General features: G+C 40.8%; 1 protein-coding gene across 2 annotated transcripts; it reads right to left on the reverse strand.

The window, feature by feature from the left end:
- Window positions 1-26,440, reverse strand: LOC110504212 (uncharacterized). 2 transcript variants are annotated; one of them, XM_090220918.1, is made up of 7 exons: window positions 25,784-26,440; window positions 12,982-13,031; window positions 12,721-12,831; window positions 12,545-12,631; window positions 12,270-12,411; window positions 11,841-12,004; window positions 1-11,733 (listed from the first exon to the last, which is right to left on the reverse strand). In XM_090220918.1, exons 1-7 carry the CDS (start codon window positions 25,836-25,838, stop codon window positions 2,617-2,619), a joined length of 9,726 nt encoding a protein of 3,241 aa, XP_090077044.1. In that variant the 5' UTR covers window positions 25,839-26,440; the 3' UTR covers window positions 1-2,616. The 2 variants fall into 2 exon arrangements, with proteins under 2 accessions (XP_090077044.1, XP_036818680.2); XM_036962785.2 differs by lacking the exon at window positions 25,784-26,440 and adding an exon at window positions 21,473-21,762.
- Between the last annotated feature and the right edge of the window lie 347 nt (window positions 26,441-26,787).

A 26,787-nucleotide genomic window follows, 5' to 3' on the forward strand; every position in this document is an offset into this window, starting at 1 on the left:
TTTCTTAATATTTTAGAATATTTTATTATTCATAGTTTTGCAAATAAATTGACTACATCAGTGCAGAATAAGGCAATAGCAACAATCAAAATAAGGCAATATAAATGAATAAATCAACTATTTACATAGGTGTTAAAATGTTTCTACTTTGCACAAATTCAGAAAACAAAATCTATTAGTTTTACATTATGGCAAATCAAAACTAGGCATCATTATAATCAAAATATAGTTGCATCAATATATATTTTCTGCTTTTTACTGTGATTACAAGCATTCAATTTTAGCATCATGTATTTCATGGTATTAAGTGTACAGATTTGAATAGTTCCTTATATGTGTTCTGTTTTTGTTCTATGAATGTTGCATGGTTTGTATGTATATCATTACGTATTCATTTTTTCAGACTCATGATCATTTATACCTTATATCTATATATGCCTGCCCAGAAGTCGAATAAAGAGCAGACATCAGAGATCATTCATAAATGCATATGGCAGTGGATTAACAAGTTCCTCTTCATTATATGTACAGCATAACAATTTGCAGAGATGTCTAAAAACAGCAATGGTCTCAGTGGTGTACAATTCCATGGTAACAGAGTGACACTGAGACTCAGATATTTTACTTTAAAATGTATGTCAAACCAAAATCAATGATTGCAAAGTTAAACAAACCATACAACTCTATGCACAATGACTACTTTTAAAGCTGCATTACGTAACTTTTTGGGCAACGGGACTAAAATTCCTTTCTTTGAAAGCAAGAAGTGGTAGATCTGTTCTATGTGCGCTATTTCTATGCTTCCAGTTCTTACGTTTCGTTTTTGCGTCTTATATTTCCAGTTTTGTACACCAGCTTCAAACAGCTGAAAATGCTCTATTTTTAGTTATGGAAATATATTTCACAGTGGTTTAGATGGTACAATGATTCTCTACACTCTACATGCTTGTTTTGTCACATAAACTGAAATTAGGCAAACTATTACAATTTCTGCAAACAAGGAAACAACCACCAAAAATGCTGGTAACAGAATGAGGCACAAACTCTCATTCTGTTATAAAACTTTGCATTTGCACTGTTCTTCAAGTAAATGTATTTTTGTAAAATGTTCTGATTTTATGCGAAGAAAGTAGCCTATGTCAGATAAAAAAAATTCACAACAGACCTGATGGAAACAGCACATTTGTCAGTAAATGTATTTTTTGGGGGAGAAAACTAAATAAGCTAGACAAGGTGGGATCATTTTGTGTCAGTAAAATTAATTATGCGAGAAATGGTGGTGGAAATGCTTTTATGTTCAAATATTTACAGTATATAAAAACGATCATATTGAAGTCAATTGGAGTCACATGATGCTGCAACTCAGGGGTAGACCTAACATCGTAAATGTATATCCGATACATATCATACAATATGTTACGAATTTGCAAAAGGTATGATATGTTAAGAATTCCAATTTGTTGTGGCTAATGTTAGCTAGGTGGTTGATGTTAGCTAGACTAGGGGTTAGGGATTAAGGGTTATGGTTAGGAGTTAGGTTAAAGGGTTAAGGTTAGGGAAGGGTTAGTTATCATGCTAAGTAGTAGCAAAGTTGCTCACAAGTAGTAAGTAGTTACAAAGTTGATAATTAGCTCAAATGCAAACGTTGTCCATGATAAGATTCAAACAGACAACCTTTCGGTTGCTAGACTTTCCTGTTATACACCCACCCCGACCAGCCACCTTACATTTATTTTTGCTTTATGTAACCTTCTGTCTTATGTAACCATACCAAACTGATTTGTATGTTGTAATTGCGTTTACTATGTTATGTCTAGTCTATGAGACCAGGCTGAATGCTATTGTGTGGTCCACCCACTATGACTTTGGAAGAGGCAAGTCACCCCAATAGATGTCAGTATTGGATGACCATTCATGTCTGAGGAAGTTGGGAGATGATGTGTATTTGCCAAAGGTTTCATGTTCGAATCCAGCGAAAGAAAGTTGTTTTTGATATTTTTGTTTTATGCCTGTCCCAAATCCTTAACCTTTACCTTAAACATTTGGAGTTAATGTCTAACTTTAATAATTCTGAGTTAATGCATAAACTTAAAGAAAAATTCCACCCGGAAACGATCTTTTGGTATTTGTTTCATTAGTTCATTGTTGACATAGTCCCAAAATGTTTTGCTTGTCTGCAATCAAGTTTTCAAAATATGTAACTTTCAAAATATAGAAATCATCCCTGTATGCTGCAAATTGCATCATACGGGGATGATTTATGTATTTTGAAAATGACATATTTTTAAAACTTGATTGCATATTTTCTTTATGCAGATTTTTGAATATTCCCAATTGGATGGAAACCTAGCTGCTGTCACTCTGTTACTGTGGAATTGACCTGGTCTCAGCGGAAGTAATTACATTGACAAAGTTGGCTTTTACATCGCTACCTGTATCATGGGGCTTGTATGCCAATTTGTGTACTTATATAGTGTACTAGGTAAACACTCAAAACATTGAACTGTATATATTAAAACTTGGTCATAAGTGAAAGCACAATTAATAAGAGCACAATAATAATCTGACTGATATTACTCCTCAATGGAGGGATTTATCATACTGTATTCCTCCCAGTCACTCCAATTCAGCCCCATCAAAAAATGTCATTTTCTCAGACTGCATAGTGTCTTTTATCTGTTTGATAGATGAGGCTGTTTCATCTGAGATGGGCTCAGCCACAAACACATGTGTAATTTTTTGGGTTATGAAAACCGTTTCCTTGTCAGTGCCTGACATTTCCCTAACTACATGCCTCTCAATAACTGTTTGCCCATCACTCTGTGTTTTGTTGGTGTCGTCCACTGACCAAGATGCAGAAGAAACTCCGGCGGTCCCTGTCTGCAATCCAAAATCTGTTAAGAGTGTGGCCTTCTGTGTGTCTGGTATTGCTTGTATGGATGTGCTGACATGTGTACCAGACTCCAATTTTAGGGTGTCCACTGATGAGGAGGAAACTCCGGAGGACATTGGAATGGTGACTTTATCTGCCAAGTAGGGTTCAAAGGCAATACATTTTGTCCTTGCTGTGGAGGTGATGACATCACCCTGAACCTCAGTGGCAATAGGGTCAGAATATTTCACTGTGACTTTGGTTGGAGAGGCCAATGGTGGACCAAATTGTTCGCTTGTGACTGTTGAACTAATATCTGCAAAAGCATCTGATGAGTGTACTGAAAAGGTCAAGCTGGCGTCCTGTTCCACAGAGTCAGGGCTTTTCTCACTTCCTCCTTTCTCAGAAGTGTCTTTTTCTAAAATCTTAGCAGATTCTGAAGGAGAAGATAGTCCAAATGTGGGAAACTTAACCCACCCAAATTTAGATTTTTCTTTGGCTTCTTCCTCTTTATGCACAGACTGGGTTTCAACACTGGTTTGAGCATTTAGTTCGGTTTTCCCTGAGGATGTTATATCTTCCCTTGAGCCTGTGAGCTTCTCTTCCACTTCCTCTAATTTGGGAACATCAAATTCAACATCAATGCTTCTTAATATCTCCCCAAATGTTGTCAAAGTCAACTTTGGTGATTTCTCTGGTCCTTGTGGTTTTACTTGAATCTCATAATTCTCCAAAATAACATTTGGATTTATATCATCATGTTCATTCTCAGGTTTGGATTTTGAAATGCTCAATCTGGGCATTTTAAAGGTCGGAAGTTTGAATTTACTAGGTGAGCCTTGACCTTTGCTGGGGGAACCATGGCCTTTATCATCAATTGTCAGTTTTGAAACTTCAACTTCATGAACATACACTTCGGCTATTGCCATTCCACCTTTAACTGAGGGCCTTTCAGATCCAGCATCATGTAGCTGTACTTCTCTAGATCCTTTAATGTCAACTGTGTCCCCGTGTTCGGGTAAATCAATTTCAATAATTTCTACCCCAGGCACTTTAATATCCTTCTCTGTATCAGAGACATCGACTACAACCTTTGACGTTGCGCCAAATTTAGGGAATTTGAATGTTGCCATTTTGAATCCCATCTCTGATGTTTCTAGTTTTCTATCAACTGATACATCTTCATGTTTCATTTCAACTTGACTCTCCGGAGCTTTCATTTCCACCTCAGGCTCTTTGACCTCCACATTTCCCTCTGAAAGCGAAATGTCCACCTTTGGACGACTGACATCAATCTCAGGTGGTTTCACTTCTGGTTTGGAAAACAATCCAAATGACATCTGTGGTATTTTCATTTTCACATCAATTCCTGTAGCAGCTCCATCGGGCATTTCAATTTCACCAGAAGGCACTTCGATATCAACATCAGGTTGTTGGACCTCCACTTGGTCCCCTGGTAAAGTGACATCTATGACTTTCTTTGATACACTGAAATCCATCTCAGGACCTTTTACCTTTGGCAATGAGATTCCAAATTTGGGTAGTTTGAACTTACTTCCTTGTCCCTCAAGCTCAATAGCATGTTTCACTTCAACTTGAATCTCTGGAGCTGTCATTTCCACCTCAGGCTCTTTGACCTCCACTTTTCCCTCTGGAAGAGAAATATCCACCTCTGGAAGACTGACATCAACCTCAGGTGATTTCACTTCTGGTTTTGAAAACCATCCAAATGACATCCGTGGCTTTTTCATTTTCACATCAATTTCTGTAGCAGCTCCCTCAGGCATTTCAACTTCACCAGAAGACACTTTGAGTTCAATTCTAGGTGGTTGGACCTCCACGCTGGCCTCTGGTAAAGTGACAATTTCAAGTGTTTTACTCTTCACATCCACATCTATAGATGGGCCTTTAAGGTCAACACTTGGCTTTTCAATGTTAATTGTTGACATTGTCGGTTTGAGTTCTGGAATTTCAGATCCATGAACCTTGATGTCCTTGTCCACATCAGGTACCTCTACTGTGATGTTTGGAGCTGCTGCTCCAAATTGAGGGAATTTTAAAGTTGGCATTTTGAATCTTGAGGGGGGGTCTACAGTATCTTTCACCTCACTTTGAATATCTGGAGCTTCAATTTCCATCTCAGGCTCTTTGACCTCCACCCTTTCCTCTGGAAGAGAAATATCCACCTCTGGAAGACTGACATCAACCTCGGGTGCTTTAACTTCTGGTTTTGAAAATCCAAATTTGGGGAATGACATTCGGGGCTTTTTCAATTTCACATCAATGTCTTTAGAGACTGCTTCTGGTATTTCAACTTCAACAGAGGGCACTCCTACTTCAACATCAGGTAGTTGGTCTGCTCTTCTCTCTGGTAAGTTGACATCTACATCTGTCTTTGAGATACTTAAGTCAAATTCAGGACCTTTAACCTTCGGCAATGAGATTCCAAATTTTGGTAGTTTGAACTTACTTCCTTGTCCCTCAAGCTCAATTCCATGTTTCATTTCAACTTGAATTTCTGGAGCTTTAATTTCCACCTCTGACTCTTTGACCTCCACCTTTACCTCTGGAAGAGAAATATCCACCTCTGGAAGACTGACATCAACCTCAGGTGATTTCACTTCTGGTTTTGAAAACCATCCAAATGACATCCGTGGCTTTTTCATTTTCACATCAATTTCTGTAGCAGCTCCCTCAGGCATTTCAACTTCACCAGAAGACACTTTGAGTTCAATTCTAGGTGGTTGGACCTCCACGCTGGCCTCTGGTAAAGTGACAATTTCAAGTGTTTTACTCTTCACATCCACATCTATAGATGGGCCTTTAAGGTCAACACTTGGCTTTTCAATGTTAATTGTTGACATTGTCGGTTTGAGTTCTGGAATTTCAGATCCATGAACCTTGATGTCCTTGTCCACATCAGGTACCTCTACTGTGATGTTTGGAGCTGCTGCTCCAAATTGAGGGAATTTTAAAGTTGGCATTTTGAATCTTGAGGGGGAGCCTACGGTATCTTTCACCTCAATTTGAATCTCTGGAGCTTCAATTTCCATCTCAGGCTCTTTGACCTCCACCTTTTCTTCTGGAAGAGAAATATCCACCTCTGGAAGACTGACATCAACCTTGGGTGCTTTAACTTCTGGTTTTGAAAATCCAAATTTGGGGAATGACATTCGGGGCTTTTTCAATTTCACATCAAAATCTTTAGAAACTGCTTCTGGTATTTCAACTTTAACAGAGGGCCCTCCTACTTCAACATCAGATAGTTGGTCTGCTCTTCTCTCTGGTAAGTTGACATCTACATCTGTCTTTGAGATACTCAAGTCAAACTCAGGACCTTTAACCTTTGGCAATGAGATTCCAAATTTTGGTAGTTTGAACTTACTTCCTTGTCCCTCAAGCTCAATTCCATGTTTCATTTCAACTTGAATTTCTGGAGATTTAATTTCCACCTCTGACTCTTTGACCTCCACCTTTACCTCTGGAAGAGAAATATCTCCCTTTGGAAGACTGACATCAACCTCCAGTGCTTTCACTTCTGGTTTTGAAAACCATCCAAATGACATCCGTGGCTTTCTCATTTTTACATCAATTTCTGTAGTAACTCCCTCAGGAATTTCACCTTTACCAGAAGGCACTTTGAGTTCAGTGCTAGGTGGTTGGAGCTCCACACTGGCCTCTGGTAAAGTGACAATGTCAAGTCTTTTGCTCTTCACATCCACATCTATAGATGGGCCTTTAAGGTCAACACTTGTCTTTTCAATGTTAATTGCTGACATTGTCAGTTTGAGTTCTGGAATTTCAGATCCATGAACCTTGACGTCCTTGCCCACATCAGGTACCTCTACTGTGATGTTTGGAGCTGCTGCTCCAAATTGAGGGAATTTTAAAGTTGGCATTTTGAATCTTGAGGGGGAGCCTACGGTATCTTTCACCTCAATTTGAATCTCTGGAGCTTCAATTTCCATCTCAGGCTCTTTGACCTCCACATTTTCTTCTGGAACAGAAATATCCACCTCTGGAAGACTGACATCAACCTTGGGTGATTTAACTTCTGGTTTTGAAAATCCAAATTTGGGGAAAGACATTCTGGGTATTTTCATTTTCACATCAATATCTTTAGAAACTGCTTCTGGTTTTTCAACTTTAACAGAGGGCACTCCAACTTCAACATCAGGTAGTTGGTCTGCTCTTCTCTCTGGTAAGTTGACATCTACATCTGTCTTTGAGATACTTAAGTCAAATTCAGGACCTTTCACCTTCGGCAATGAGATTCCAAATTTAGGTAGTTTGAACTTACTTCCTTGTCCCTCAAGCTCAATTCCATGTTTCATTTCAACTTGAATTTCTGGAGCTTTAATTTCCACCTCTGTCTCTTTGACCTCCACCTTTACCTCTGGAAGAGAAATATCCCCCTTTGGAAGACTGACATCAACCTCCGGTGCTTTCACTTCTGGTTTTGAAAACCATCCAAATGACATCCGTGGCTTTCTCATTTTTACATCAATTTCTGCAGCAACTCCCTCAGGCATTTCACCTTTACCAGAAGGCACTTTGAGTTCAGTGCTAGGTGGTTGGACCTCCACGCTGGCCTCTGGTAAAGTGACAATGTCAAGTCTTTTGCTCTTCACATCCACATCTATAGATGGGCCTTTAAGGTCAACACTTGGCTTTTCAATGTTAATTGCTGACATTGTCGGTTTGAGTTCTGGAATTTCAGATCCATGAACCTTGACGTCCTTGTCCACATCAGGTACCTCTACTGTGATGTTTGGAGCTGCTGCTCCAAATTGAGGGAATTTTAAAGTTGGCATTTTGAATCTTGAGGGGGAGCCTACGGTATCTTTCACCTCAATTTGAATCTCTGGAGCTTCAATTTCCATCTCAGGCTCTTTGACCTCCACATTTTCTTCTGGAACAGAAATATCCACCTCTGGAAGACTGACATCAACCTTGGGTGCTTTAACTTCTGGTTTTGAAAATCCAAATTTGGGGAAAGACATTCTGGGCATTTTCATTTTCACATCAGTATCTTTAGAAACTGCTTCTGGTTTTTCAACTTTAACAGAGGGCACTCCAACTTCAACATCAGGTAGTTGGACTGCTCTTCTCTCTGGTAAGTTGACATCTACATCTGTCTTTGAGATACTTAAGTCAAATTCAGGACCTTTCCCCTTCGGCAATGAGATTCCAAATTTTGGTAGTTTGAACTTACTTCCTTGTCCCTCAAGCTCAATTCCATGTTTAATTTCAACTTGATTTTCTGGAGCTTCAATTTCCATCTCAGTCTCTTTTACCTCCACCCTTTCCTCTGGAAGCAAAATGCCCACCTTTGGAAGACTGACATCAACCTCCGGTGCTTTCACTTCTGGTTTTGAAAACCATCCAAATGACATTCGGGGCTTCTTCATTTTCACATCAATCTCTGTAGCAGCTCCCTCTGGCATTTGAACTTGACCAGAAGGCACTTTTATTTCAACATCAGGTGGTTGGACCTCCACTTTGTCCTCTGGTAAAGTGACATCTATGACTTTCTTTGATAAACTTAAATCAATCTCAGGACCTTTTACCTTTGGCATTGAGATTCCAAATTTGGGTAGTTTGAACTTACTTCCTTGTCCCTCAAGCTCAATATCATGTTTCACTTCAACTTGAATCTCTGGAGCTGTCATTTCCACCTCTGACTTTTTGACCCCCATATTTCCTTCTGGAAGAGAAATATTCACCTTTGGAAGATTGACATCAACCTCACATACTTCAGGTTTTGAAAATCCAAGCCCTGGAAATGAAATCCGTGGCTTTTTCATTTTCACATCAATCTCTGTAGCAGCTCGTTCAGGCATTTCAACTTCATCAGAAGACACTTTGAGTTCAACATCAGGTGGTTGGATCTCCATGTTGGTCTCTGGTAAAGTGACATCTATGTCTTTCTTCGATACACCTAAATCTATCTCAGGACCTTTTACTTTTGTTAATGAAATTCCCTGATTTGGCAGTTTAAACTTGCTTCCTTGTCCCTCCAGTTCAAGTCCTTTAGTCTTCACATCCACATCTATAAATGGGATCTTAACACTAGATTTTTTAAAGTCACTCTGTTTTTCAAAGTCAACTGCATGTACTTTTCCTGATATTGACAGCTTGGGTTCTGGTCTTTCAGTTCCATGAAGTTTGATATCCTTGTCCACATCAGGTAACTCTACTGTGACGATTGGAGCAACTGCTCCAAATTTAGGGAATTTTGAAGTTGGGATTTTAAATTTTGGATCTTTCACTTCTACTTGAAGCTTTGGAACTTCAATTTCCACCTCAGGCAATTTGACCTCCATGTTTCCTTCGGGAAGAGAGATGTCTGGTTTTAGCACACTAACATCTATCTCTGGGGCTTTAACTCCAAATTTGGGGAATGACATCTGTCGTTTTTTCATTTTCACATCAATATCTTTAAAAACTGTTTCTGGTATTTCAACTTCAACGGAGGGTACTTCGGCTTCAACATCCGGTATTTGGATGTCTGCTCTCCCGACATCAACAGATTGAACATCAATGCCCATAACTGCTTCTTTAATGTCAGATGAAGGTACCTCTGGCATTGTTTCTGAGCTTAAAGTTCGTATTGTAGGTGTTTGAAGGTCTGTAACATGAGTTTGGATAGTAGAATATTCAGAATCTGGTACTTTGCTGAGTTTAATTTCAGCCTCTGACATTTTCATTTCAAGGTGCAATGCATTGCTTTCATCTTTGACCTCATCCTTCTTTTCCACCGAGGTGTCTCTTTTTGGTAGTCCAATCCCAATGTCTGAGAATCTAATTTCCGTTTGTGTTATTCCAAACCTAGGCATTGAAATATTTGCTTTCTTTGACTTCTTATCTAATCCTTTAGTGTAAGTGGCAGGTATACTATTTCTCTCCTCAGATGTGATGGTTGGCCCCTCAGGTACTGGTACTGCCAACTTAGGCTCCAGAATTTCACCAGTCTCTTTTTCATTTTCCACTTTCTTGGGAGTTCCTTTTTGTTGTATAGTTTCCATTCCAGCTTTCTCTATGTTCTCTTGTTTATGGAGTTCAATTTGGATTTCATCCTCATTGGTCTTTCCAGCTTCCTGTTTTCTTTTTGTATGGTCTATTTCTGTCATAGTAATAGGTTCATGAGCACCTAGATCAAAAAGTTGGGTCTTTGGCAATTTGAATGTGGTCACTGAGCTCCTGCTCAACTTTTCTGGTAAAGCATTTATGTCAGTCTTTTTGACATACGTGTCCAACTGTGCCTTTATGTCTGTGATTTTAGATAGTGTGGCATCTACTCTTTCTGCATTCACGTCTGTCATTGTGATTTGTTGATGAGCAGGCAAGCCTGCAATGTCACCCTTCGGCAGCTTGAACCCTGGCAATTTGGAGACAGCCTCTTTAACTCTATCAACGTCTATAACCATCTGTACAGTCTGCGCCTGGATTTCTTCAACAGGAAGAGTGAATGCTGTTTTAGGCTGTTTTATCACTGGGGTCTTGGTGCTAGTTAATGATGCATCTTCTATGCCTGGGATCTCAATATCCTCACGGCTTGGAAGTATCTTTAACCCCTTATCCTCAACTGTAAGGCCTTTCAAGTCCTTTTCTACAATCTTCACATCTGTCATTTTTATGGGTTTGTCAGTAACAAAGTCAGCAGGGTCCACCCTCTGCAGTTTGAATTTGGGAGCAGATCTTGTACCAATTTGTGCTAAAACATCATCAATGCTTCTCTCTGTAGGTAACTTTGAAGCTTGTATTTCCATCTGCGAGTCTGGTTCCATTGTAATACTGATGACCTTAGCATGTATGCTAATTTCCTGTGCATTCACATCAGTTTTAACATATGTTTCTTTCAGGTGTTGTTCTTGTCCAATCTGAGGGGATTTCCTGATAAATCCTATATCTGACATGTCAAGGCAGATGTCTACTTTTGGCATGCTCATTTCCTTATCAGTGGAGGGTAGGGTTTCCCCTGAACTCTCATTGATGATTACTTGAGTGTTGATATCAATTGGGAGTTGACACTCCTCCAGCTCAGTATGTGATACTACAGTTGGGCTCAGCAATGTATTGTCGTGTGCAGACAGATCAGATGTTATCATATCTGTTATTGGTGTCTTCAGGTTTTTTTGTGATAATTTTACTGGTATGTTTTGCTTGTGTTTGTCTTTTTTCTCATTTCCCTTGAATGTAAACTTTAGTTCTGACCTCTCTTTATTCTCTTTCTTCTTTGTCTTTCCCTCTGGAGATTTCTTGGTTGAGGGACTTTCTTGATCAGCAAGAGCAACTGTTATGTCTGTGGTTTTCAAAGTTTTGTCCAGACTAATGAGTTCTACCTTGTGTTTTTTTGTTTCAGAGCCTGCCAGGTCTGGAATAATGCATTCATTTCTTATCTTGGTGGTTTCAATTTTTTCAGATTCTGATTCTAACACATATACTTGAGATATATCTACTGATGCGCTCTCTAGACCATCCGGTGAGTGTATGTCATCTTGACTCCTTTGGTTTTCCATACCCTCTACACGTTCTACAGTTAGTATGTCTATGTCCTGGTCCGGCTGTTCAACAGACATGCTCTTGCGGCCCTTCATCTTCATGCTTGATAACTTTATCTTATGCTTCTTTGTCTTGCCCTTGACAGCCTCCTGAGATTTTATTGGCGACTCTGTGTCACTTGTTGTAGGGCTAAGCTCCAGCTTCCTCTTATCATCTGCCTCTGAAGTACTGTGAGACCTCTTAAAATGGGACTTTTGACTTTTGCTGAAGGAGGGGAACTTGGGCCAAGAGATTCGGTCACCATGCCTTTTTGTCTTTGAATGTCCCCTCATTTCCGGAGAGGAACCTTCTTCCACCTGTAGGATAACAAAAAGTGCATAGCTGATTGATTGCTGAATGAGAAAAAGAGCCAAAGATATAACACTACTCTACATATCCAGAAAAAGAACATAGTGATAGTTACTTGGATCATTTCAAGGGCTGGTTCACTCTCAAGGGTGGATGTCTTTATTGGTTTGCGTTTCAGAAGTAACTCCATCTTGTAAGGCTGGGCATGTTCCAATATCTGTAGAGCATCTTCATATGTAACATCGTCAAAATACACAGTGGCACTGAGTATCTGATCACCTGAATGAACAAAAGGAAGAAATAGAAATACCAATAAATCAACAGTTGAACTGTAGAACTCTAGCATATGCGATCATTCAAAGCCAAAAATGTGGGAGTCTCTTACCCTGGAAAGCAAAAACAATCTTGGCTCCGTTACTTCACATTTAACCTATTTCACTCCACATTTCACCAATATGTCCTTTGCTTTCAGGTTAACTTTTTATAGGCTACTTTTTTGGTTCAGCTTCTGAAAGAACATGGTATGAGCTGGTTGTCTGCTTACCCTCATGTACACTAAGAAGCTTTGAGGCTGGTGACTCTGGCCTCACTTCTTTGATGAAGATTCCCTCCTTCCCTCCACTTACAACGAGGCCCTCGGCACATGTCTCTTTTGCCATTTTCACAATCACTCCTGACTCTGGGCTCTGAGTTTACACAAAAAATAATAATTAAAGAAAAACATGAGAAATGTTGAACCACCAACATGTTATGTACCACCAAATGAAACCCTGAAGCCATGCTTCTCCATGAGTTAAAGATAATGCAGACTTGTCTGACCTCCAGTTGACTCATCTTGGCAGGGGAGCGCTTTTCAAACAGGGACCCAAAACCTCTCTTTCCTTTTTTGCCACTCCCACCTCCACCCTAAAATGAACGTTAAAGAAATCAGACGGTCTGACAAAATTCACACTGCAAGTCAACATGATGGTTGGATGAAATATACAGCATTGTACCTGTTTATCACTGTCCTTGTATTTGTCAGTCTCAGGGTATTCATCTACAGGGGAGGATCCTTGAGGGCGAGGTCTTTCCCCCTCTATAAACTCAGATGACTCTTCACATATCTACAACAAAAATATGTTCAAAGTAAGTTCCTTTTGTTACTATATGGAGATGAATTCAAATGAGTTGGGTGTCTTTCCCATAGTCTTTAGTATTCACATGATGTCCACCAATGCAAACAATAGGTTTGCCATATCAGTAGAGCCACTCACTGAATCATCCACCGTGTCAGGCTCTGGTCCCTTCAGCCTTCGTCCGGACCCTACTCAATATAAAGAATAAAAATAGAAAAATAATAAGAGCATATTTAGTTCAAGGTAAACCACCACAGTTCTCAAAAGGTTGCAACCCACTGGTTGGTGCTTATTTATAAAACCCTCTTAGGCCTCACTCCCCCCTATCTGCGATATCTACGGCAGCCCTCATCCTCCACATACAACACCCATTCTGCCAGTCACATTCTGTTAAAGGTCCCCAAAGCACACACATCCCTGGGTCGCTCCTGTTTTCAGTTTGTTGCAGCTAGCGACTGGAACGAGTTGCAACAAACACTCAAACTGGATAGTTTTATCTCCATCTCTTCATTCAAAGACTCAATCATGGACACACTTACTGACAGCTGTGGCTGCTTTGCGTTATGTATTGTTGTCTCTACCTTCTTGACCTTTGTGCTGTTGTCTGTGTCCAATAATGTTTGTACCATGTTTTGTGCTACTACCATGTTGTGTTGCTGACATGTTGTTGTTATGTTGCTACCATGCTGTGTCATCATGTGTTGCTGCCTTGCTATGTTGTTGTCTTAGGTCTCTATTTATGTAATGTTGTGTCTCTCTTGTCGTGATGTGTGTTTTGTCCTAGATTTATATTTATTTATTTTAAAAATGTTATCCCAGCCCCCGTCCCCGCAGGAGGCCTTTTGCCTTTTGGTAGGCCGTCATTCTAAATAATAATTTGTTTTTAACTGACTTGCCTATTTAAATAAATGTTAAGTAAAATAAAATACAAATAAAGCCTCAGAATATCTCTCATTAGGTAACCAGGTATTAGATAAGATTTCCATGTTTTGTTCACATCTATTGTGAATATTATCGGGATATAACATTATCAAAATATTTCAGATGATTGTCCCTCCCTGCCTGTCTGACCAGGGTATCATAGTTCTTTAGAGATACTAAAGCCCAGGAGGAGATTATTGGAAATTCTTCCTGGCAAGAATTCCCAAAGGAACCAGCTTCCACAGCTGCCTGTTAAGTGATCCACTCTATTGATCTGGAGATTTAACTTGAAATTTGCCTTGAAGTCTGCAGTAGGTAAGGCAGTGTAGTTTTCAAAATGTATCATCCGGATCAATGTGATTGTTATTGTTATCATCTTTGATATACAATCATACTGTGATCATGTTTTCCCTTGTCAAGTTACCCCTGCGCTGATGCCACTTGAGTATCCATTTCTGAGAATAAAACAAATATTCAAAATCAAATAATGCTATCAATGTTATCATATTAGCTGCTGAGTACCCTCATGGTTGGACTGAAGCTTCACAATAGACCTACTGGAAGTCACTGGTCAGATCATTGCAGCGGTGAAAAGCAGTGGGGTCTCATAAAATCACAAGACGCAGTGGGGTTGAATAAACTCTCTTCATGTTGATGTGAAAATCAAGATTGTCTATCAAAGATGCTGTAACAAGGTTACTGGTGAGACAAGTTCCCTGCTCAGTATTATCCAATGCTGAGTTTACATTCTGAGATGCTGTATGTGATATCGATTGACTTAGGCAAGTAAACATGTTTGATGTGTTCTGGTCGAAACATTGCAAGCAATAAAGTGTAGAGAGCCCAAAACATGTATGAAAACATTCACAATATTTTAGAATCGTAAATGAATTGACATTGTATGCCCCACTTGAAAACATGCTGGTTAGTTTGAGCGATAAGTCATGGGGAATTGCTGTGTATACAATTCTTTGTTTGCTTGTGAGTTTGTGTGTATACAGTGATGTTAACAGACTCTGAGAGACGAGAAGCAAGTACATGGAGTGAACGTTAAATAAATAACTGACATGAAACAAACAAGGACAGCGTCTGGACAGGGGAAACATAACGACAATAATGCTGACACGGGGATCAAACTGAGGAACAGACAGATATAGAAGGAGCAATCAACAAAGTACTGGAGTCCAGGTGAGTCCAAAGAAGCACTGGTGCGCCTAACAAGGGTGACAGATGTGTGTAATGATGGGCAGCCTGGCGCCTTCGAGCACCAGGAAGGGGGAGCGGGAGTAGGCGTGACATACACTATGTGTGGGAACATCCTATTGAAAGGGTGTGTCATTCCCTTAGCAAGTACCTTATGAGGATCAAGGCTCAGGTGGTTCAAAGGGAGGCACACTATGCAGTAGAACAACTTTTTCGACATGACCATGTGTCAGTGCTGTGTCAGTGTGTCAGTATTAAACTGCGCATACAGTGCCTTCAGAAAGTATCCATACCCCTTGACTTCTTCCACGTTTTGTTGTGTTACAGACTGAATTCAAAATGGATTAACCTGTTAGATCTCTAGGGGCGCTATTTCATTTTTGGATAAAAAACGTTCCCGTTTTAAGCGCGATATTTTGTCACGAAAAGATGCTCGACTATGCATATTCTGTTTGGAAAGAAAACACTCTGAAGTTTCAGAATCTGCAAAGATTTTGTCTGTAAGTGCCCCAGAACTCATTCTACAGGCGAAACCAAGATGATGCATCAACCAGGAATTAGCAGAATTTCTGAAGCTCTGTTTTCCATTGTCTCCTTATATGGCTGTGATTGCGCAAGGAATGAGCCTACACTTTCTGTCGCTCGCCCAAGGTCTTAGCAGCATTGTGACGTATTTGTAGGCATATCATTGGAAGATTGACCATAAGAGACTACATTTTCCAAGTGTCCGCCTGGTGTCCTGCGTGGAATTTGGTGCGCAATTGCCAGCTGCTCGTACTTTTCCATTTGATATAGGGGAGAAACCATGTGTCCAAGAACGATGTATCAATGAAGAGATATGTGAAAAACACCTTGATGATTGATTCTAAACAACGTTTGCCATGTTTTCAGTCGATATTATGGAGTTAATTTGGAAAAAAGTTCGCGTTTTGAGGACTGAATTTTCGGATTTTTTTTGGTAGCCAAATGTGATGTATAAAACGGAGCTATTTCTAATACACAAAGAATCTTTTTGGAAAAACTGAGCATCTGCTATCTAACTGAGAGTATCCTCATTGAAAACATCAGAAGTTCTTCAAAGGTAAATGATTTTATTTGAAGGCTTTTATGTTTTTGTTGAAATGTTGCGTGCTGGATGCTAACGCTAATGCTAACGCTAAATGCTAACGCTAAATGCTAACGCTAAATGCTAACGCTAGCTAGCTACTTTTACACAAATTATTGTTTTCCTATGGTTGAGAAGCATATTTTGAAAATCTGAGATGACAGTGTTGTTTACAAAAGGCTAAGCTTGAGAGATGGCATATTTATTTCATTTCATTTGCGATTTTCATGAATAGTTAACGTTGTGTTATGCTAATGAGCTTGCTGATAGATTTACACAATCCTGGATACAGGGGTTTTTTCATAGCTAAACGTGACGCAGAAAACGGAGCGATTTGTCCTAAACAAATAATCTTTCAGGAAAAACTGAACATTTGCTATCTGAGAGTCTCCTCATTGAAAACATCTGAAGTTCTTCAAAGGTAAATGATTTTATTTGAATGCTTTTCTGTTTTTTTGTGTAAATGTTGCCAGCTGAATGCTAATGCTAAATGCTACGTTAGCCATCAATACTGTTACACAAATGCTTGTTTTGCAATGGTTGAGAAGCATATTTTGAAAATCTGAGATGACAGTGTTGTTAACAAAAGGCTAAGCTTGAGAGCTAGCATATTTATTTAATTTCATTTGCGATTTTCATGAATAGTTAACGTTGCGTTATGGTAATGAGCTTGAGTCTGTATTCACGATCCCGGATCCGGGATGGGGAGACCAGAAAGGTTAAATAAATAAAAATCCTCACCCATCTACACACTATACCCCATGGCTGGTGTGTTTACGGACATATTCAATCAATCCTTATCCCAGTCTGCTGTTCCCACATGCTTCAAGAGGGCCACCATTGTTCCTGTTCCCAAGAAAGCTAAGGTAACTGAGCTAAACGACTACTGCCCCATAGCACTCACTTCCGTCATCATGAAGTGCTTTGAGAGACTAGTCAAGGACCATATCACCTCCACCCTACCTGCTTACTGCCCAAATAGGACCACAGACAATGCAATCTCAACCACACTGCACACTGCCCTAACCCATCTGGACAAGAGGAATACCTATGTGAGAATGCTGTTCATCGACTACAGCTCAGCATTTAACACCATAGTACCCTCCAAACTCGTCATCAAGCTCGAGACCCTGGGTCTCGACCCCTCCCTGTGCAACTGGGTACTGGACTTCCTGACGTGCCGCCCCCAGGTGGTGAGGGTAGGTAACAACATCTCCACCCCGCTGATCCTCAACACTGGGGCCCCACAAGGGTGCGTTCTGAGCCCTCTCCTGTACTCCCTGTTCACCCACGACTGCGTGGCCACGCACGCCTCCAACTCAATCATCAAGTTTGCGGACGACACTACAGAAGTAGGCTTGATTACCAACAACGACGAGACGGCCTAAAAGGAGGAGGTGACGGCCCTCGGAGTGTGGTGTCAGGAAAATAACCTCACACTCAACGTCAACAAAACTAAGGAGATGATTGTGGACTTCAGGAAACAGCAGAGGGAGCACCCCCCTATCCACATCGATGGGACAGTAGTGGAGAGGGTCGTAAGTTTTACGTACACATCACAGACTAACTGAATTGGTCCACCCACACAGACAGCAACCTCAGGAGGCTGAAGAAATTCAGCTTGTCACCAAAAACACCCACAAACTTCTACAGATGCACAATCGAGAGCATCCTGTCGGGTTGTATCACCGCCTGGTACGGCAACTGCTCCGCCCACAACCGTAAGGCTCTCCAGAGGGTAGTGAGGTCTGCACAACGCATCACCGGGGGCAAACTACCAGCCCTCCAGGACACCTACACCACCCGATGTCACAGGAAGGCCATAAAGATCATCAAGGACAACAACCACCTGAGCCACTGCCTGTTCACCCCGCTATCATCCAGAAGGCGAGGTCAGTTCAGGTGCATCAAAGCTGGGACCGAGAGACTGAAAAACAGCTTCTATCTCAAGGCCATCAGACTGTTAAACAGCCACCACTAACATTGAGTGGCTGCTGCCAACATACTGACTCAACTCCAGCCACTTTAATAATGGGAATTGATGGAAATTGATGTAAAATATATCACTAGCCACTTTAAACAATGCTTCTTAATATAATGTTTACATACCCTACATTATTCATCTCATATGTATATGCATATACTGTACTCTATCATCTACTGCATATTTATGTAATACATGTATAACTAGCCACTTTAAACTATGCCACATTGTTTACATACCCTACATTACTCATCTCATATGTATATACTGTACTCTATACCATCTACTGCGTCTTGCCTATGCCGTTCTGTACCATCACTCATTCATATATCTTTATGTACATATTCTTTATCCCTTTACACTTGTGTGTATAAGGTAGTAGTTTTGGAATTGTTAGGTTAGATTACTCGTTGGTTATTACTGCATTGTCGGAACTAGAAGCACAAGCATTTCACTACACTCGCATTAACATCTGCTAACCATGTGTATGTGACAAATACATTTGATTTGATTTGATTTGAATGACAAAGTGAAAATGTGTTTTTTAATGTTTGCAAATGTATTGAAAATGAAATACAGAAATATATGTTTTACATAAGTATTCAGACCCCCATTAGCCAATACTTTGTAGAAGCACCTTCGGCAGAGATTACAGCGGTGAGTCTTTCTGGGTAAGTCTGTAAGAGCTTTCCACACCTGGATTGTGCAACATTTGCCCATCATTTTTTACAATATTCTTCAAGTGCTGTCATATTGGTTGTGGATCATTGCTAGATGTAGCGTGGTTCGTTCTGAGTTGTGTACTTTTAATTAGGACGCTGCCACAACTGAAGGTCTGCTAGTTGAATTATTTTGATTTGCCCTGCACACGAAGAGACAACACACATTATGTTAACCCTTGGCTCAGTCCTAGCTCTCAGGCACCTTGCTAGCCGAAGGTCAGGCAAAAGAGTGGCAAAAGGAAATAACAGGTGCTGCGTGCACACATTCAATGCACAACAGCACACCATACAATACAAGTAAAATGATACAGAACATAATTCGGACAAAATAAAAGACATACGTGCACATGAAGAGACAACACACATTATGTTAAACCTTGGCGCAGTCACAGCTCTCAAGGACCTGCGCAAGCACATGGACACTCACTCAAACACTGTCCCAAGTACTCACAAGTTACAATAGATACCCTAGATAGCGAGCTTTGTGAAACTTGTTAACATAAATCTTTACATTATCCACATTGTAACAAACTTATGGTAGCATAACAGTACATTGTGAAACATTACCACGGTTTTATATTGAACAATTTCGGAGCCAAGGACAACATATCTTGCTAGCCAAAGGTCAGGCAAAAGAGAACAATAAGGGGGTACGGAAATACAGATAACCCGCGATGGACCAAACCAAAATATACAAAACTTTTACAATCACATGTATGTACAATATTGATATGAAAAAGTGTTTTTACACCAAAGAAATACATTAGCTATGCAGCTGTAATTAACTAAAAGATTAACTAAAAGACTAAGAGATTTGTCCTGCTGAAAGGTGAGTACATCTCCCAGTGTCTGACGGAAAGCAGACTGAACCAGGTTTTCGTCTAGGAATTTGCCTGTGCTTAGCTCCATTCCGTTTCTGTTTTGTCCTGAAAAACTCCCCAGTCCTTAAAAATTACAAACATACCCATAACATGATGCAGCCACTATGCTTGAAAATATGGAGAGTGGTAACTCTGTTGTATTGGATTTGCCCCAAACATAACACTTTGTATTCAGGACAAAAAGTGAATTGCTTTGCCACATTTTTTACAGTATTACTTTAGTGCCTTGTTGCAAATGTTTTGGAATATTTGTATTATGTCTATGCTACCCATACAGCCTACCCTCACTGTAGGCTATCTGCTAGCTGTTGGCTAGAGCACACGTGCCAAGACTAGAGTAGGCACTTTTGCTATTTAACGCAACAGTTTTTGTGACAAAACTATTGTGACAGAAATCAGTAGAGTTAAATATAGGATGGAAACACACTGAACTTTACATTTTTATTTAGTTAAATTAAAAGGTAAGCAAAAATATTTTGTGCACTACTGTGCACTACTGTCACGCCCTGACCATAGAGAGCTGATTATTCTATTTATGTTGGTTGTTGGTTATGTTGGAGCTGTTTATTCTCTATGTTGGTTGGGTCGGGGTGTGATTTAGGGTGGGTTATCTAGGGGAATTGTATTTCTATGGTGGCCTGATATGGTACCCAATCAGAGGCAGCTGTTTATCATTGTCTCTGATTGGGGATCATATTTAGGTAGCCATTTTCCCATTGTGCTTTGTGGGATCTTGTCTAGATATAGTTGCCAGTGAGCATTATTAGTAGCTGCACGTTTTGTTGTTTTGGTCTTTGAAGTTTTAATTTCCAAAATAAGATGGAAACATACCACGCTGCATCTTGGTCTACTCCTTATGACGAACGTGACAACTACGTCATCACACACTGACTTTTATTGGCAACAAGTCTGTTTGGTGGAAACACACCACTAGTGGGAAAATGCACATATTTTCTTCATGAAGATTTTAGAATATTCGCATGAAAATCAGTTGCCGGCCTCCCGGGTGGCGCAGTGGTTAAGGACGCTGTACTGCAGCGCCAGCTGTGCCTACAGAGACTCTGGGTTCGCGCCCAGGCTCTGTCGTAACCGGCCGCGACAGGGAGGTCGTAGGGTGACGCACAATTGGCCTAGCGTCGTCCGGGTTAGGGAGGGCTTGGCCGGTAGGGATGTCCTTGTCTCATCGCGCACCAGCGACTCCTGTGGCGGGCCTAACCAAGGTTGCCAGGTGCACGGTGTTTCCTCTGACACATTGGTGCGGCTGGTTTCCGGGTTGGATGCGCGCTGTGTTAAGGAGCAGTGCGGCTTGGTTGGGTTGTGTATCAGAGGACGCAGGACTTACAACCTTCGTCTCTCCCGAGCCCGTACGGGAGTTGTAGCGATGAGACAAGATAGTAGCTACTAAAACAATTGGATACCACGAAATTGGGGAGAAAAGGGGTAAAAGAAAAAAGAAAAAAAAGGAAATCAGTTGCCAATTAGATGGAAACCTAGCTAGTGTTGTGAAATGTAAAAATCATCATTAGTCCATAATAATCATGATGTCAAGACAATAAAAGAAGCTCTACTGCATCTCGGTCTACTGCATCTCAGTGCTAGAGGCATCACTACAGACACTCTGGTTTGAATCCACGCTGTATCACAACCGGCCCGGGTTTGGCTGACGTAGGCCGTCATTGTAAATAAGAATTTGTTCTTAATTGACTTGCCTAGTTAAATAACTACTACTACTATGTTTGCTTGGTTCAGCCAAGGCTAATTCAACCACATAAGAACACTTTCATGGAGAAATTCTTATATCAAGAGGGCTTACCTGAAGGAAATATCTCACCCTTAAAGCTAAAGTAGCAACCTGCTTTATCCATTTAATACCGCCTCAGACAGACTGGAAGAAACTCCCAACATAGCTGCTATGTTTTTGCTCCCAAGAGAGTAAGAGCAACCATCCTTTGATGAAGGGTGGATACTGCCCACTTTTTGGGTTCCGGTTCAGTTGCAGCTCAGCCTTCTAGATCAATCTTGTAACAGTATGAGTAACACACAGCAGCCAAATCCTAGGACTGGAGTTGCAAATCATATTTTAAATACTTCTCATGAAGGTGTGGATGTTCTCCAAAATACATATTTGTATATAACCCTTTCCACTCCTACAGGGGATGTACACCGCAGCTATAAATATAGAAATATTATGTAAACTTTACAGTGTTTAGTCATTTCCACTCTAATCTCACAGAGACTTCTTTACACACCTTTTTCTCCAGATTAACTGATTTTCAGCAAACGCTGTATACATGTTCAGAGAGAAGGGTAATAATGGAGAGGGTCATGACTGTGGAGAGAGACAGTGGACTCTCTGAGGAACAAGGGGACTCTCCCTGTGTGGGCTGAAAGGAAGGGCATACTTCAAATAATCCGGAACAATTCCAAATTGATATCTCAATTAAAAAATAGCCAGAATTGCTGATGTTCATGTTATATTATATTGTTGTCAGGGGCTGGCATATATTCCTCATACCAAGACTGGCACTTAGCGTGGAGAAACTCCCTACTCAAATATTTGTCATATGGGTGCAGCAGAAAGGTGACACACTAAAAGTATCTAAGTTAATTCACTGTCTGCCGTACTTTATGTAAGTTGTCCCTACAAACTGTGTTGACATAGTAATTGCATACTGTAGGCAGGTGTAGTTAGGTAACCAGTTTTATAGTTGGTGTGTGATTGTACATTGAGTTTTATATGATTACACATTTAAATGATTCATTTTGCAGGCCTTAGATTTGTCAGCAAACTCTCCGTTACTGTACAATTTAAAAGGTCCCCTCAATGTTCAAATGTATTTGCACATCTCTAAAATTGTGCAAGTCACAAACAATTATAACAGTTGGGTAAGTAATCTGTAATAATGTCTAACCACATCGTACATGACAATGTAATTACTGTGTAAAACACATTGTTTTAGTGACACTTATATAAAGTGGGACCAAATAATGAATTCTGCATTCCATCAGGTAATACCATAAATTAATGGCCATTCAAGGACAGGGCCCAACTAACAGACACGTACTGTCTGCACATTTCTGCTCTGTTTGTCCTCTGCTGTTCAGGACCCAAAACACATTAGTCAATATGACTATTACTTTATAATAGCAAAATATTTTACATTGTAAAGATTTGACAAAACAGTACAGTTGGAACATTTCATTGAGTTAATCTAGCATGACTCACGTCGGGTGCAACTGCACCATTGTCTTTGGGTGTGGTCACGCTCAAGGCTGGGTCTAGCTAGCAATAATGTGGTAGAGAATGGGCCTCAATCTCCTCCCTGAACAACGTGTTAGGCTGTAAAACTAAATGTTACTCTCAGTCTTAAACAGAGCCAACATCCAATAGTAAATAGTCATGCTTCTACACCCGTGCTTCTACACCGGAATTGCTTGCTGTTTGGGGTTTTAGGCTGGGTTTCTGTACAGCACTTTGTGACATCAGCTGGTGTAAGAAGGGCTTTATAAATACATTTTATTGATTGAAATTTGGTTGATGTGCAATTTCCTGTTAATAAATGGGATTGCACCTTAATATGTGGAAGGCCATTCAAAATCTTGTCTACGAATGCATTTGTATCAACAGTGGCTACATAACTATTTTGAAATTATATATGCTCAAATAAATAATGTAATAATAAAAACCTGGAGCACTACAGCATCGTTTTTTCCTCTAACAACTTATCAAACATCTTCTCTGAACATAACCAGCTGACTCATGACCCTTGTTACAGCCATTTGTCACGCCCTGATCTTAGAGAGACGTTTTTCTATTTGGTTAGGTCAGGGTGTGATTTGGGGTGGGCATTCAATGTTGTCTATTTCTTTGTTTTTGGCCGAGTATGGTTCCCAATCAGAGGCCATATCATCTCGTTGTCTCTGATTGGGGATCATACTTAGGCAGCCCTTTTTCCCACTTTCTGTTGTGGCATCTTTTTTTTGTTAGTTGCTGGTTTAGCGCTGCATTACTTTACGTGTTGTTTATCTTTCTTGTTTTTGTGGGTTGTTCATTTAATAAATTCTAAACGTACGCCTACCACGCTGGCATTTACTTCCTCATAGGCCCTGGGAGGACCCTGAGCTCTGCTCATTAGCCAAATACATTAGCCAAATGAATTACATGTCCCTCGTTTACAGGGAAGCAGGGCATGATTCCTATCCAAGTTTAGAAGAGACACAAGCTCCTTTCTCTGGGGGGTGGTTTGTTTGCATTTAAAGCATAATCAGATTTCTGTCAGGGAGAAAAAAACAGAATTGGATTTCTCCCCACGATTATGTGGACATGGGACTGTGATCCCGCATGCTTTCAATCTAGCAGGCCACAACATTAATTGATACTCACCTAACGTGGCAGGAGTTTCATAATGGTTTAGGAATTCAACTATCAGAATTAGCCCCTATTCTCACATGATGCCCTCCCAATACTAGTACAAAAAATAGCCCCACTGGGAGAGAGTACATGTCCATGCATATATTACATTTATAAGCAAACAATAAGTGAATACCCACCCTCTAATGGGACCTGTACTGCTGAATACTTCTATACAGAGGGGAAAAGTACAATAATATGTCTATAAAAGTCAGCAACATCCCCCAGACTGTCTGTAAGAGATTGCCAATGTATATGGTGTATAATTGATGATATCGTTGATGATATCTTAAATGGACTTTCAATGGGCTCTAATGCTGAGTAGACCATCTATTACAGTAATTCTGGGCCAGTATTTGGCACAGGTCTCTTCTCAGGGGAGAGGGCACTTATATCTCATTAGATCATCGCCATCCCTGCCCCATTTTGGCTTCAGTCCCTCCCAGGCCTAGGAATTCACTTTCCTCCATAACCTTGAGCCTGTGCCCAAGTAAAGCACTTTTTGTACAAAAGTATGATACACTAAATACTGCATTGTAAATGGAATGCTTATATTTGTCCTATTACACACAAGTGTGTAATGGAAATGTGTTTCTTGCACACCCCAACTCCCCCTGAGACACCCACAGGGAGAGGGATCACAGCCAGGGTCACCACTGTACAGCATCACAGGACAAATGAGGGTTAAGTGCCTTGTTTAACGGCACAGCAACAGAGATTTTTACCTCCTAGGCTCCGGTACTCAAACCAGCAACCTTTCGTTTACTGGCCCAACGCTATAACTTCGAGGCTACCTGCCGCACAATGCATACAAAATCAATCAGAAAGCAATGCGAAATTCACAATAGTGTGTTGTATAAAAAGATTCCGATTAACATTTGGTTGAGTTGTCAACTAACATGAATTCAAAGTGAAATCAACAAAAAATGTCACCCTGTCATTGGATTTAGGCTAAAAGGTTAAAAAGGACACAATTCCCTCATGTTGATGACTTTTTGCAAATCCAATCAGTTTTCCACATTGATTCAACGTCATCACAACGATTTTCTTTGTTGAAATGGCATGGAAACCATGTTGATTCAATCAGTTTTTGCCCAGTGGGATGGACCCTTACAGATTATGTTAGAGAATAACATTGAGATGATATGGACTGCATCAGTCAAGAAAATGTAATTATTTAAGTCAAGATAATATGCAAAAATGAACATTATTTGAACGTGTCAAGGACAAAATCATTTACATTATCAAAATCGAATAACAATGTCCACAAAATCTAGCATTTAAAGAAAATATGGGCTATGTTACAAACTTTCAATGAGTTCGGCCTTCAGAATTTGTGTCTATATGAAACTTAAATAAGTTAAGTTTGCATTGTGAATGACATATGGTGAACTGTGCATTCATCATTTGATACATTCTGCCTGGGCTCTTGGATAATAACTATACCCCTGGAAAAAAGTACATCAACTCATGTAAACACATCAAGCACATCCCTATGCAGCAGGCACACCCAGGCAGCACACTGCAGACACACCCATCCACACACTGCAGGCAAGCAGACAAGCAGCAGGTCAGCAACACGACTCAGCACTCTGCTCTTAGCAGCAGCAGCCACCCAACACACTCACTCACACATGCTGAGCTCTAGCGCTGAATCAAGGAATAGTTGAGGACAACCATAGAAACAGAGATAGGAGAGAGAGGGATGCCCACCTGTGCCCAGCGAGCCATGCCAGTTGGGGAAGCCCAGGTTGAAACAGTCGCACATGTTGTCGGTCCACCGGGGTCCTGGGAGGGAGAGGGGGTCCTGTCCTGGGATTGGCAGGCGGCGGCACAGTGGCTGCTGATGAGCTCTGGCAGTTTCCCTGTCCTGGCGGAGCTGGAACTGCAGCCTCTGCCTCAAACTGCCTTCTCTCAGTCAGTCACAGCTGGAAGGGATGAGTCGCAGGACCAGAGAGAGAGTGAGAGAGGAGAGTGAAGGAGTGAGCGAACGAACAAGCGGCCAGCGAGACAGAGGGATTTCTGCAGCATCCACAGTCGGAGCAGTCCACACTGGAGTGACGCAGGGCTCTTCTAATCTCTCCTGTAAACATAGACCTCTGGAGCAGCACACTAACCCAATTATGGGAGGGGCTGCCCCCCACCCCTCTGTTCAGACCCCCCCCCCCCCCCCCAGCAGTATAGTTCAGACTAATCTCTCACAGGACAAGATGCTACATATTACAGTTGTTGGGAAACAGGTATAAGAGGGAAAGGCAAAAGAGGAGCTAAACACAGACTTTAGAGAGTGTGTATATAGGGTTTGATCAGAGAGAGGGACGATGACGAAACATTTGAGGTGCCGCAGTGGTGCCTAGTCACCTTGTCTGTGTCTGGGTGTGTTTTCAAAGGGATGCTTCCTGTTAAATGATTTAAGAGCCTAGGCTAAAATAAAGTATGAGCTCACAGCAAGAGAGAGAATGTAGGACCGCTGCATAGCAACCCAGGCCAGACAAGCATCATGTACAAACCCACACAGGGAAAAGACAGTATCAGGCACTAAAAGCCAGGCACTAATCAGGCACTAATCATAAAGGTAAGCTTTGCGTAATAGATTGTCAACTGGTTAGGGTGAGAGACCTTGTTTGTAGCTTGTCTATTTGCAATCCTTGGGTGTGTTGTTAGTGAGAGACTACTATGGTCTGGTTAACTGACTGGGGCTGTTCCATGGCTGTGCT

The sequence above is a fragment of the Oncorhynchus mykiss genome, chromosome 25 (assembly GCF_057628025.1).
Source record: "Oncorhynchus mykiss isolate SJ-2025 chromosome 25, ASM5762802v1, whole genome shotgun sequence".
NCBI lineage: Eukaryota > Metazoa > Chordata > Actinopteri > Salmoniformes > Salmonidae > Oncorhynchus > Oncorhynchus mykiss.